Source organism: Gymnoscopelus braueri (assembly GCF_963280865.1).
Source record: "Gymnoscopelus braueri genome assembly, chromosome: 4".
NCBI classification, from domain to species: domain Eukaryota; kingdom Metazoa; phylum Chordata; class Actinopteri; order Myctophiformes; family Myctophidae; genus Gymnoscopelus; species Gymnoscopelus braueri.
The window spans coordinates 46,419,898-46,433,819 of NC_137605.1; the positions used below are offsets into that span (position 1 = coordinate 46,419,898).

The 13,922-nt window shown below is 42.0% G+C and overlaps 1 protein-coding gene across 3 annotated transcripts in view; it reads left to right on the forward strand.

Annotated features, from left to right (window-relative positions):
- bckdhb (branched chain keto acid dehydrogenase E1 subunit beta) overlaps positions 1-13,530 on the forward strand; it is a 68,839-nt gene extending 55,309 nt beyond the window's left edge. The window contains exons 10-11 of one of the 3 annotated variants that reach the window (XM_080426450.1): positions 10,574-10,730; positions 13,047-13,530. In XM_080426450.1, the coding sequence (XP_080282576.1) occupies positions 10,574-10,714 (141 nt within the window). In that variant the 3' untranslated portion in view covers positions 10,715-10,730; positions 13,047-13,530. Of the gene's footprint in view, positions 1-10,573; positions 10,731-13,042 lie in introns of all 3 variants that reach the window. The other 2 variants (XM_080426452.1, XM_080426451.1) reach the window with 2 other exon arrangements.
- Positions 13,531-13,922: the final 392 nt, after the last annotated feature.

A 13,922-nucleotide genomic window follows, 5' to 3' on the forward strand; every position in this document is an offset into this window, starting at 1 on the left:
CTCCCACTTGTCTCCTCCAAAGGCTGTGGGCTAGTGGTATGTACAGTACAGTAGGGTGTTAGCTCAAGTGGTGTGTGTGTGCGTGTGCGACAGAGGGAGAGAGAGAGCGAGTTCAGAGGCAATGCTATAGAATCAGTAGTTCCTCTCATTAAATGCACGTCTCTCTCCCTCTCTCACTGAGGGCTTTAATGACCAGTCCAATCTGGTGAGTCATCCATGTTTCCATGTTTCCACATTGTACGCAGATGATGTAAGCTGTCGGTGCATTCACTGATTGCCATGCTCCAGAGTTTTCACTTGGTCAGACTCTCCTGTCGCCTCGTGGATGCTATTCTTTTAAAAGTGTTTGAGTTATATACTTGTGAAATGTGTGTGTTAACACAAATGACATTTGAGAGAGGGCTATGAAGTGGAACATGAAAAGGCTACCAGGAAGGGCAATCTTTTGTCCCTTATCTTGAAGTAGGAGTTTGGCCTATTAAAAGTGACAAAAAGACTTCTGTGTATTCACAGTAGTCTATCCAGGTGTCAGTGTGTAAAAGGCACACATGCACACTCGCCTGACTAGGTTACCTGGGTAACATGACACCACAGACTCCAAAGAAGCCTTACCCCCCGGCCAGATGGCTACCACGGTGACTCACTGGGAAATAACTGGGATGTGGCGTTCGATAATGGGACGGAAAGGAAAAGTTGGCTAAGAATAGGGCTTTTAGCAGAAAGGTGCTGAGCAGTGCTGGAGCTGGCTGTTCATCAAAACATTCTGAAAGTGATCCTAACTTTTATATCGTTCACCACTGTCGTCGTTACAGTTGTACAGTGTGGTATTATTTATTTATTTTTACAATATATTTGGTCTTCAGGTATTTGTTGTTGTACATTTGCACATGAAATTTGAATTATTTACCCATTGTAATTAGGGCTGTCACGATTACAAATTTAAGTTGACGATTAATTGTCACTCAAATAATTGCGATAAACGATTTAATTGTGTTTAGAATTGAACATTGGAACATATTCTGGCTTCGTAATCAAAAATTGCACAGGCAGATATGACAAATAACTTAAATATACAAAGAAATTATTGATATATTTAATCATTTTATACATGTAAAAATAGCAGAAATAGCTGATCTACAAGCTTACAACGCGTCACGCGTTGTAGATCTGCTATTTCTGCTTTTTTTTTATATTTGAAAATGTGTGAAAATTCTTCAACATGGAAATTACGATTATGCAAAAATAATTGCGATTATCTCAAATAATTGCGATTAGACGAGTATGTAATAATTGTGACAGGCCTAATTGTAATTATTAGGAGCAGTGGGTGCTATAGTACAGCGCCCGGTGAGCAGTTAAGGACTACGTGTCTTGCTCAGGGCCACTTTGACACACAGACTGGGCAGGCTGGGCGGGAGCCGGTGACCCTCCAATTCCCCAGACGGCCTCTCTACCCACTCAGCTACGGCCACCCTATATTTATAGTTATCATTATAGTCATCGTTCTTGGCGTGGGCAGCCTTTAAGATCAGACCCCTGTATCACTACATGGAGAGGGAAAGGTGAAATCAAATTAACCAAATGGGAGAGCAGTTGACAGGGAAGCTTATGGAGTCCAGCCACTGTTGTCTGAGGACACTATTCCTGTCTTATTATTGTTGGATAGGAAGGATTCAACCAAGGGTGTATTAGGCCTAATCCTTGCGCCTCAGCTTTTAACCCATTAAGACCTGAGGTTCTGATTCTACAAATGTCTTCTAAATCCTAACAGTTTTCTGAAAAACGTTTTAAAAATGTTGCGTTATCAGTGGTGTTCCAACTTTTTCATGTCAAGGACCCCCAAAATAATATGTATTTGGCTGCGGACACCCATCTCAAAATATTTTGTTCCAGAAGCAAAGATTTGAGTTAAAAATGTTAGCTTTAAAAGAATATATATTCAAAGATTTGCACACATTTTCACAATTTCACAACAACTTTGGCTATTCCAAAATAGCAGATCTACAAGCTCATAGCACCCGAGTGTCTCGCTACGAGCTTGTAGATCTGCTATTTTTGAATAGCCAAAGTGTAAAATAATCAAATCTAAAAATGACATTGATGCGTTCCCGATCTAAATGGATTAAGGAAAGATCCATGTATGGTTGGATCTAGTTTGGTTCGAGTTTGGAGGGTTTCCACGGTCAGCATTTGGCCCCAGCCCCTCATGGTTTAATAATGTGTCATTGGCTGGCCTCGTGGTGATCGTCTCTCTGCTGCCTGGATGGGGCAGAGTGGGGGGCCTGCTAAAGACAATGCTTCCATGGACCTCATGGATGCACAGAGAGAACTGGTGAATCACACTTCCTTCCCAAACTCCACAAACCTCAGTCAAAAAAAAATGCTCCTTTATTTTTAATACAAATTTTGATCCGCTGGAAAAGAATCTATCTGACCTGTCAGTTTCGCTTTAATGGAAATTAATTTGACTTGTCAGTTTTGCTTTAAAAGAAAAGGCTATTGGCCTGTCAATTTGCATTTGTCAAGATTGAAGTGACTGTGAACATGGCGTTTTATTTGGAGAATTGCGGCCTGCCTAAATGGACAACAGCTGCTGTTCACAAATACCCCACATAGGCTAGCATTATTAAAGATGATAGTTTAGCATGATCCAGCTGTGCATTCTCAAACAGTCTGGTCTACGGTTCATGCCCCATCTTCCCACTACAATCAGCCAACCTAGATTATACACTGTAGTCAGTGAAATAATCTTCGCTGTAGACCTACCACAGTCCTCCAGGAGACACTTGGAATACTCCGTTATGGTTGCACTGCGAGCACTTCTCTTTATTTGTCTGTAATCGGAATCAAACGGATTCCCGGCATCTAAGTACAAGCCAGTGCTTACCGCTGAGCCATGCTATGGTTCTGGGAGACCCTTCAAAGGTTGAAGTACTGTACTGGCAGCCCAGTTGGTGTTGGTATAGGATGAAGGCTTTCATGTTTTTTTTTTCCGTTCCGCCTGTAAATGCCTTTCGAATCAGAAGCAGAGCGCACCGGGTTGCCTGTCAGGCATGTTGGAAGTTGGAAGCGGCATGAAGGCTACATTGGCCTGGGCGCCATCTTCTACTGTAAAACCGCATGGTCATCTCCCCATGGCCATGTCCATCGGGGGATGCACTAAATGCCTTCAAAGGCACAGCGTTTATGGAAGAGGGCTGGTTTTAAGTGATAGTGAATGGGGATACAGGTACCACTGGGCGTTGTAACACTTGGGAGGTTATAAAGCTGCAGTACACTGCTGCTGTGTATAGCAGCCCATTCCAGTTGATTGCTGAAATAACCCCCAGGCCCAATTCAGTCATTAGCCTGCACTGCCTTTCATCTAACTGCTGAGAGGCACAGTGAGCTGTTTCCCAACTTTAAGTTGAAGTCAGTGCTCCATATCTCCTTTTATTTTGGTCACTTTGACTCAATATAATGAAATTGAAAATTTGTTGTTAACTCTTTTAACGCCATCGACACGTTTTCGAGTCAAATGCTACTTAACCCACCCACGCCATCGATGCGTTAGACGCGCTGATAGCTTTTTCATTGTTTAATCTGTGATCGCGCTGTTCTGTGTATTTTCCACCATCAGTTTCTCTTTTTGTTCACTTCACACTCACCCGGATCCAGATTCATGACGCAGATTCCGTTTCCGGTTCTCGGAAGCTTGAAAAGTGTCATTTTAGGCCAGAATAGGGAAAAACATTTTCCCGTTTTTTCACACGGTATAAAAAACAAACGGAGAGCTCCAGTTCTATTTTCTTTAGTCTGGATGACGAACAGTTATCGTCGTCGTGTATACCAACGATCTGAAACCCGATCGGCTGTTGGAGCCTGTTTGGGGGGGGTCGAGCGAGTGAGCGCAGAGGTCGATCTGCTGCTCTCTGCTGGTCGATCTGTCGTGTGTGTTTAAAAACGCAGCCAGACAAACGATTTGAATGTAAATAACAATTCTGTGACCGGTTGAAACACGAAAATCGCTGGCACTGGGGGAGTAGAGTTAAAAGAGAGGAAATAATAACCTACTGTTATCCAATCCTTTATGTTTATATTTGCTTATTCATATGCTGGGTTGCAAATAGTTAAGAAATAAGTTGTCCTTTAATTTCTTTTACAAATAATTATGAATACACTTTTTTTTCCTGTTTAATGTAAGTCTATGTTGCAAGCCCTTACTCTGATTTAACTCTGGAAAGATGGTTTGGGTTTAAAAGTATTCCCCACTGCTGACTGGAAGATGAGCCTTACAGTAGGTTTCCCCTAGGACCATTCAAGCAAATGTATATGTCAAAAAAATGAGACACCTGACTTGAGATCTATACGCAACCAAGCTCCCTGGGGTTTGTTTCCCAACCTGACATGCAGCCTACATCATGGTAACATCTTTTACTCGTTAGTTTCATATTAGGCCAGAAGCCTTTTTTGCTTAGACTAAATCTGTTAAAGAATTCATCCCAGCTGCCAAGTTGTGTGCTCCATTCAATACAATATCTGGCAGTTTGGCTGTTGCGTGTTTGTAGCTAATCATTTTCGAGGAGATGTAAGAAAGATAAGCATCAACATTGAATCTCGCTGACAGACTGGCGTTAGAAAACCAAGCCATAGGCTACGTGAAGATTACTCTTTCATTTTTTCTTATTTTTTTACCCTTCTGTGGCAGGGAGGAGCTTAGATGTTCAACTCAATATACAGTGACATTGTACTGAAACCTGTTGCTTTATTTGATCTGTCTGAACTACATGGTGAGAGGTTTGACAACATTCTGCTCAATAATCAAAGCCAGGCATTTGAAGTCTGGGGTTTTGGAACCCCAGACTGTCCTCTGTTGACATTGAGTTAATATGAAGGGCTGTTGTTGTCTTTCTTGGCCAGTCCACCAAACGATATTGGCATTTATCTGCCATCTTGGAAGGAGTGCACCCCCCAATCTGTGGCTGTCTGTGACAAACTGTTAGTTGCGCGTGACAGCAGACACAATATCAAAACTGCAAATCTGAGCCCCCGGGAAGCTGTATTTTTAAACCGAGCCTCATTGCAGGATGCAAAGCGTTTTGGTGCTGCCAATGTTGTCATATTTTTATTCTGACATTTAAGTATATTACATATAATGATGCACTTCCCAAAAGATAAACACCGATTTGAGTGAAATCTGAGTTGTGTGGCCATTCTCTGTCCAGCTGTGGTGGCAGGCTACCAGACTACTGTACTTTTCTCCTACTTCCCGTAAGTGTATTTAGAGGTGATTACAGTTCTGATCCAGACAAAAGGGCAAACTCCCTGGTACTGACTGTCTGTCTGTTTGTCTGTCTGTCTCGTTGTCTGCTGCAGAAGGGCAGAGAATAGCTCTTATACATGTAATCTTGATGGTCACGGTCCAGATGGTCTCACTACCCCCTCCATCATTATACTGTACTGAACCGAATTGTCTTGACCCTCCTAGAATATTAGACATTGAGTCATTGTTAAAATACTGAGTTTTTACTATGTGGCACCTAGTGTAGGGGGAGAGCTGTTCTTGAAGAAGGTGTGCGTGCGTGCGTGCGTGGCTAATCTCACATACCACTGGACCGATCAGGGCCACATTTCTTGTTTAGAAAATGTTTAGCTTTGCGTGTGTGAATGTTTCTCACATTTTGTGAATTCAGAATCTCAGACCCATGTCATCAATATTATGCCATCATGCACCCTTTATAATTTTTTCTACTACTCTACTCTTTTTAGACTCATTTAAACTGCGTATGTGGAAGCCTGCATAAACAAGAATTTCACCTCACTTTTACCTGTATTTTTGTTGTGACAATTAAATTTGGTTGATTGATTGATTGATCAACATGACGTCTGAGATTAACAAGGAAGCCACGCTGTTATTATACCCGGTCTTGTTTATTCCCCTGAGGTTTTTAATACTGACATTCATCATCTTCTTGTTTAAATAAGGTTTTACTAGAACAAATACCCATTCATTGCACAGTGTGTTGTCAAATGCTGGGTTACATTGAACCGGAAAAATAGATCTCTTTTCAAGCCCATACAGACGCTAATTTGTCAAAGTGCACTGGGTCGTGTTCATGGAAAATACACAAAAAATGTTTAGGCCTGACCAGACAAATCCTTTCTAAGTGTGTGAGGCTGCTTGGGCATCCATCTGCCTGTCAAATACAAAGGTAGGGGACCACATCCATGTGGCCCATGCTGTTCATGCACGTTCAAGCTCTACTTTCTCACTCCAAGGTGTACTTTTCCAGTGAGAAACCACGTCCAAAAATACTAATTTACCCTGGAAGACCAATTGAAGGTACTGCTGCTTCTGCTTGTAGGATTGCGATATGTACCAAGCATGAAATGCGTTCATAATGTGTGAAAGGCTTATTAGTAAACTGGATCATAAAAGTGTTAATCCAAAATTGTACTGTTATTTTGATCAGTTTCAAACTAATTAAAATTTGACGGGTCCATTTTTACTTTCAGAATTAAGATTTTACTATGTACAGGTTACAGCGAAGGACTGCTGTTGGAAGAAATTCGTGTCACATTTAGGCTACCTATTTAAGACTTTAGAATTACCGCACCATCTCACGTGTTCAGCCAATAGAACATTATAAATCAAGTGGGGGGGAAAAAAGAAAACTAGAAGCGAAACACCAACATGACTACATGAGTGTTCTGGTATTTTCACACCACTGTAGCAGTAGGCTCTCCTTGCCCAGATATGCCACAGTCTGCTGAATAGGTCTGTTCTCCAACGGAGAACTTTGGCTCCCTTGGGCAAGGAGGGAGGTGGTGGACAGGGAGAGGAGAGGAGAGGAGAGGAGGTGCTGGCGCTAAGAGTATACATCCATTAAACCTAATCACTGCTAATTAGGTGGGTGGAGCAGCCTGCCAATTGCTAGGTAAATTATGGCAGCAAATCTGCCAAGCAGATACCAGCACTGACACGGCGTGAGCCCAGCTAGAGCCCAGGCAGCCAGCTGACTTTGTGGGACCTCCATCAGGGTTCCTCCACCCCTCTAGTGGTTCCCACACACTTACAGCTGCAGACATCTCCACCAACTAATCCTAGTGTGCTCCCTTACCTCCCCGTTCCCTCCTCTGTATGTCTGTTCTTGGACACAGCCCCATAAAGATGTTTTTGGATTCATGATTGAACTTAACCTTTGAGATCATTTCCCACGATATACGTAAGCCAGATTTATTGAAAATACTTAAGACAAAAAAAGTTACATACGGTCACTCTCTTTGACTGCGGTTGACTCGATAACGCGTCAATTGCTAGTTTGTCCAGTTGGCCGTCGACGCGTTAGACGCGTTGGACGCGCGTTCATTGTTTAATCTCTGATCGCGCTATTCTGCAATGTTTCACTCTAGGATTCGAGTTCCACTTACCTCACCCACACCTGCATCCGGTTTTATGACGCAGATTCCGTTTCCGGTTTTCATTTTTTCCCTGGTCATTTTCGGCCAGAATAGGGAAACACACAGTTTTTCACACGGTATAAAAAACGAACGGAGAGCTCCACTTCTATAATCTATAGTCTGGGTGACGAACAGTCATCGCCGTCGTGTATCACATCGTAAATGTTTCCAATCGGAGAATCTGAGAACACGTCACATCCGGTTTGACGTATTTCACTGTTTGGGCCTGTTTGGGGGGGGGGGGGCAGCGAGTCAGCGAGCTGATGAAAGTGTCTATTTGCTGCTCTCTAGTGGTGGAACCATCGTATGTGTTCAAAACCGCAGCTACACAAACTATATGAAAATTAAATAACAAAATAACAAAACAAAAAAACATTTTTCAAAAAAAAATCCACATTTGCTTCTGGAAAAGGGACAATTACCAATTTCCCTGTATGTATGTATATAAGTAGTGCACTTTGACTACACTCATATCTACACCTGTTAATAGATATTTCACCACCATAATTCACAGGCAGTCTTAGTGCAGAGGGCTAAGCTAGATTTCTGTAGTACAGTACAAAGCATCTTTGATGTTTAATTCACCTAAATCTCCTGGTTTCTGGTACCATATTCCTAACCAGGTGTGTTGCTACCTGTTTACTCTTTATTATTTGTTTATGGTACTCCTAGCTGCATCTCTTTTTCTGTATCTGTCCTGTGTTCCATAACTGCAGTACTGCCATGACAACTGCATTCCCCCCCCACAGGATAAATAAAGGTCTATCCTACCTATCTATTAGGACGAAACCATGAAAAGCAAAAGAACATCTGTAGCTACAATGTGTATAACCGCTGCGAAAGTAAAGTGCTCTTTGATGTGCGAATATTTGTCGGCTGTAAACAGAAAACACATCTAGCTAGCTGTCAAGTTACATGCCGTAAAATAGCCTGGATCACAGTGGGTAGGATGTGGTTAAGTGACGTCTGGGAGATACCCGACCTGAGTTCACTGAGTTCCCTCTGGAAAGTCCCCGTAACGAGGAATCCCAGAGTGGAATGTACTTGCACAGGTACAGGTATGGCATGGTTACAGCGCCGTCTCTTCTTCAAAACAGGGGCCCCAAATCAGCACACAAATCTAACAAAACGTTTCCTGCGAAACAAAAGCGACTTCTAAGCCACTCATCAAGAGCAAAACATTAATTCCTGTTTCTGAAAACGTATTCTCTCTGATGGTGTTAGTGTCTTATTGGGACTGCCCTAACCCTAGAGCAGCCATGCTTGAGTTAATGTTAGCAAATTCGCACAATTCATGGCATCTCTCATCACGTCTTTAATTGGGTTTGGATATTGGCTAACTCCTCACGCCTATAACTGATAAAATGCCAGTAATTTTGCTCATAAATGAGTGTGCAAATCTCTGCCTTTCAGAGGATGCACACTCCCATGGCTAAAATACACAATATAGCCAGCAGGAGAGTCACTTACTGTACATCTAGACATGGACGTAGACAGACATACTGTAATTTCCATGTCTTTAAGTAAGGTTTTATGAATACGTACTTGATCGTCAGTGTTTAAGTAGTTAAGATTAGATTTGATGTTGAGGCCCTTTTATGAAAGAGGCCCCTGGCCTCACCCACTGTTTTGGAAGGCCCATAAAACTTGACGATGATGAAAGATGATTCATAGTTTAAGCATTTTACTGCAGTAGTAATATACATGCTTCCTCATATCCTGCTCTAGTGGACTTTTATTATCCAGTATATAATTTTTTAAAATACATGTCTGTTTTGTAAGCAAAAAGTCAGGTCAGATGAAAGATTTGCCCTGAGACGGGATGAATCTGGGGACTTGAAAAGAATGAAAAACATATGATCAAAGCCACGACCATGACCACAAACACATTTAACCAACCAAGGCAGCTAATTTCTAAAATTCTACCACTTTTAGTGTAGAGGCAGCTCTTTCTTGATTGGTTAAAACAGCATGGTAATGCTCCTGACCTGAGGTTACGGTTTCGCGCTGTTGAGAATCTTTGATCTGAACGGGCCTTTACAAATCAAACGGAGCATCCCAGGACATGCTGTCTGTGCTGGAAGAAGCTGCCTCATTTGGCCTGGCCTGTCCTGTGAACTCCATCAGGAAGCAGAGCAGCGGACTCACGCAGGCTCGCTCGCCCTCTCCCTGACGCCGACTTTGTCCAGTTGTGTTGTTCACAGGCTGTGAAACTATCGGCAGACTGAGGTCTCCCTCAAAACTCTGCCAGATGTTTTATAAGAGATGAAAACCGTGCCGAGAAACATGCAAGTTCTGCCCTGCCAAGCCAACACCATTGCAGGGCGCAGAACTTGGCTGATTCATAAGTTGGGATTACACGGCCCGCTGAGTTTTCAATGCCGTCACTGCTCAGAGGAAGAGGTCAAATTCCCGCTTCAGTCAAGACTGATGAAGACAGACAGCAGTACGCGCAAAAAAACCCAGCCCTGAACGAAGGAGGTTCTGTGTGTCGTTCATTGGAAGTTCTTACATTGTGTGATTGGGGTTAATTTGGTTGCTTGAGTTGTGTGCAGATCACAGCATACTCTGACAGAGGGTACTTTAGGTCCTTGTCTGCACGTGTGTGTGTGTTACTGTGTGTGTGTGTGTGTGTGTGTGTAAGTGTGCTCATGTGGCCAAGTGGGGGGTTTGTCCCTTGTGGAGTGTTTTTGCCAACTTTGTCCTGCTTTGACTCAATGGGAGGTCAAAAGCCAATGAAGAGACATGAGTGATGGCTTGTTTTGCAATTCAGCCAAATCTCCTGAGCCCAACTGTGAGCAGCCTGCATAAGTCATTTTGGCTCCTATAATGTGTGTCAGAGATGGTAATAATAAATGTGTTTAGCTGCAAGCAGAGATCCTGCAGTAACTGCAGAAAGTGATGCAGTAGCCTCTGGGGACAACATCAATTTCCATGCCTCAACTCCCATTTTCATCAAGCACATTTTGTGAAATGTAGCCTATAGTACTGTATGTAGCAGACACTGTGTGACAGCCAGTGCGGTTTTCTGAAGTGCATGTAAAACACTCCTGTCACTGTCTGAATGTACAGTAAGATGAATGACAGAGTTTTAGGCTAACACACGGACACCTCTCTCTGTCTGCGTTTACAGGAGCAGTGCTTCCTGAACCTGGAGGCTCCGATCGCCAGGGTCTGTGGCTACGACACACCCTTTCCCCACATCTTTGAGCCGTTCTACATCCCTGACAAATGGAAGTGCTTCGAAGCTCTCAGGAAGATGATCAGCTACTGAACTGCTGCTACTGTAGGTAAGTAGGTTTACTGCGATTCATCCATGTTATTGACTACATCTATAATGTAAATTCATCGATTTTTCACATCAATGCAGCATTTGTTTCTTTTATATTGTATTATATTCTATCAAGTGCAAACATACTCAATGTTTATTTGTATTGAGCAGATTTGCTTTCTACTACTGTATGTTGCCTCTAACCTTCTGTCAAATCACCACATTGGCAGCAATTACATGAAGCTAAAGCACAACCATTGGTTGTGGAGCACACGTGCAGTTTAAAAAAAAGAATCTACCTGAAGTCTTATTAACGTTTATATTGAAATATACATCAATATTATATATTTTTTTCTATTTTATTTAGATGCATTTTCTGAAGAAAATGCAGCATCTAACTCAAGCCTGCCTGTGTGAGTCTGCGGACACACGATTGTTAATGTGATTGGCTGCCTTCCTAACTGGAATATCTAAGCCATTCAATGTATACGTTTGCGCAGTTTGAAGCCAGGATACTTTCTTCAGAGATTGAATGGTGGCATTTAGGAGACAAGTGAAGACACTTGTCCATTGAAACACATACAGTACAGTATAGAGCAAGGCTGTATAGTATACAGCCTTGCTCTAGTCAATACAGTGTATACCATGGCCACTGAGAATAATCTATTCTAATTGGCTGGAGGGTGTGCATTCTATTCAGATACCGGCATAGCTGTGGTCTCATCGTTCTAAATGAAAATGCAATTACAAAATACAAATTGTGCTGTATTTAACATTTACACGCCATTCTTAAAAACGAATGTACATGGATTTCAGTATAACTTTCAACCTTTTGGGGGAAAATAAAACACACCACTGCATCATTTAAGCTATAAAATATTTGTCAATTAGTCACTATTTGCAGCTCTCTACATAAAGTGATGTTGTTTAATGAGACTGATTTTCAGACACCGATAGTGGCAGATCTCAGAATTTTTGGTTGGTTGCTCAATAGGCACCCAACAATCTTGTTGTTCTTGACTCTTTTCTTTCAGAGAACATTGTTTTATAATACAGTATGTTTATTTAAAAAATCCCAATTAGTGTTTCCCAATGCCAAGAAGCATTCTTGTTGTGATAAGCTCCATGTACTTTTATAGCTCTCTGCTGCTATTTTATAGACAAATGTATTTTATTGTTTGCAGAAGTGATGTGTAATATCCTGTGAGATGAGATTATATCATTGTTCTCTACTGAGTTTTAATCCCTAATTAATTGCCAGTGTCAGGGCCCTAGACAATTTACTTTTTTTCTTTTTACATTTTATGCTTTAATTCAGATTCAGTGTAGGGAGACGGGAGGGGAGAGACATGCAAGACAAGACAGGGGTCCAATTCAAACCCGGGTCAAACCTGGGTCCTCAAACTCACAAGGAGTTTGTGACTGGCTGAGCAATCAGGCACCCTTTTATTGTGTTTTTAATTGTTAGGGTTAGTTATTTAGGACAAACAGTTGGCCGATTATTTATTATCCCTCATGGTACCCACTGGCGGTGTTTCTTCCTCTGTCTCTCACCTGGTATAGTATTCTATGATAACCTTCTCCCACAGTAAGTAAGTTGGTCGTAGAGGCTTATTGTCGGGAGTCTATCCCCCTTTGACAATGCGCTTAGACCCATGGGAGATGGATTGCTGAGGTGGAGCGAAACACCTACTATCAGCTCCCAGTACTTACAGTACGCACGACTTGCTGCACCCAAGCCGTGCTACTCATACAGTACGCTGAGTTGGCGGTGCCCGGGATCGAACCCATGGTGACCATGTGGTCGAAAGACGAGTGCTCTACCTTCTAAGTAGCAACCTACAGTAGAGCATTCAGGTTCTAGGTCATTGTCCGTCACGCAACATAAAGAATAATGAAGCGCATCGAGGCGTACAGTTTTTCATTATGAAAAATGCCCCACCACCTGAAGTTAGAACAGACCTATCAGAAACTGGCTGCGCCTTATTATCGTTTGAACATATTTGATTTAATATAAAATACCTCAGAAAAAGCTGAGGCTGAGGCCATTCTTTGTGTATCTAAATCATGTGCTACTGGCATTAACTGAAAAACGTAGTAGTGGCACTGCCACCAGTGTAAAATGTTAACCTGGAACCTTGAAACCAGTCGTGAAAAAGAAAGCTTACAGAAAGGAGGTAATAAATGAAGAGATACATATTTGATTCCAAGAGTGGTTACCTCCCATCCTCCCAGCTCATAATCTACAGTATTCCCTGCTCTTCTCTGCACCTGCTCTGAAGTCTGAACAGCCAATTTAAGTAAGTTTGATATAGTGAAATTTCTCCATTTCTAGGGCTCCGATCTCTGGTGCATCTGAACTCTGAGCTCTCTCCTTCCCTCGTCACTTAATCCCACCGCTGGACTACAACCAGGAAAAAGACTTTGTTGATCATCCGGTCATGAAGCAGGCAATACCCAGATGGGTTCCATGGTCCATGCTCTCAATCTATATAGACTGTTACCCCTGGATTAGATCATATGTTCTATTGAATAACACCGACGACCACTTTATCTATTGTATAGGCTGTTAGGTCTCTAATATCCAGATAAACTCTAACATTGGGTTTTCAGTTTGTATGGGAGATTTTAGAATAGATGGTGAAATGTGTGTTACTCCTTTTGTTTTGCGGTTACTCTGGATTGAATGTCTCTTTGCTTTTCTAATCTTTATTTTGTTTGACCTGAACTAAACTTAAATATTCTAACATCCGTGTTTCTGTGGTTTATAATGAAAAGAAAATGTAAAGAAAATAAATAAATCAACATCGGGTGATACATTGGTGGTGTGATATGTCCTTGAGCGCTATTACAGTACTGTTTTCTGTTGCTATTATCATTACTAAGTAACACAAATGGACCAAAATAGTATGTGTGCAATGGCTTCAGGTTTTCCTGAACCTGTCCTTTCCAGCCCATCTGGTCAGAAGATGACCGTGACCTCGGATGTCACAGCTGCATGGAGATGCAGCACATTTTGAGCTACAGGGTGTCTTTCTCTGGTGAAAAACAAGAAATTACACAGTATGGTTGGGCGATTGGACAGAAATATATCGGCAGTCTGAGATTGGATGAGTCCAATCGTCGAATGTTTTTTATTAGGCGATATTTTGGACGATATTTGTCATTTTATTTAGCAAAATAAATGTATCCTAATGGTCTGCCTCCTCGA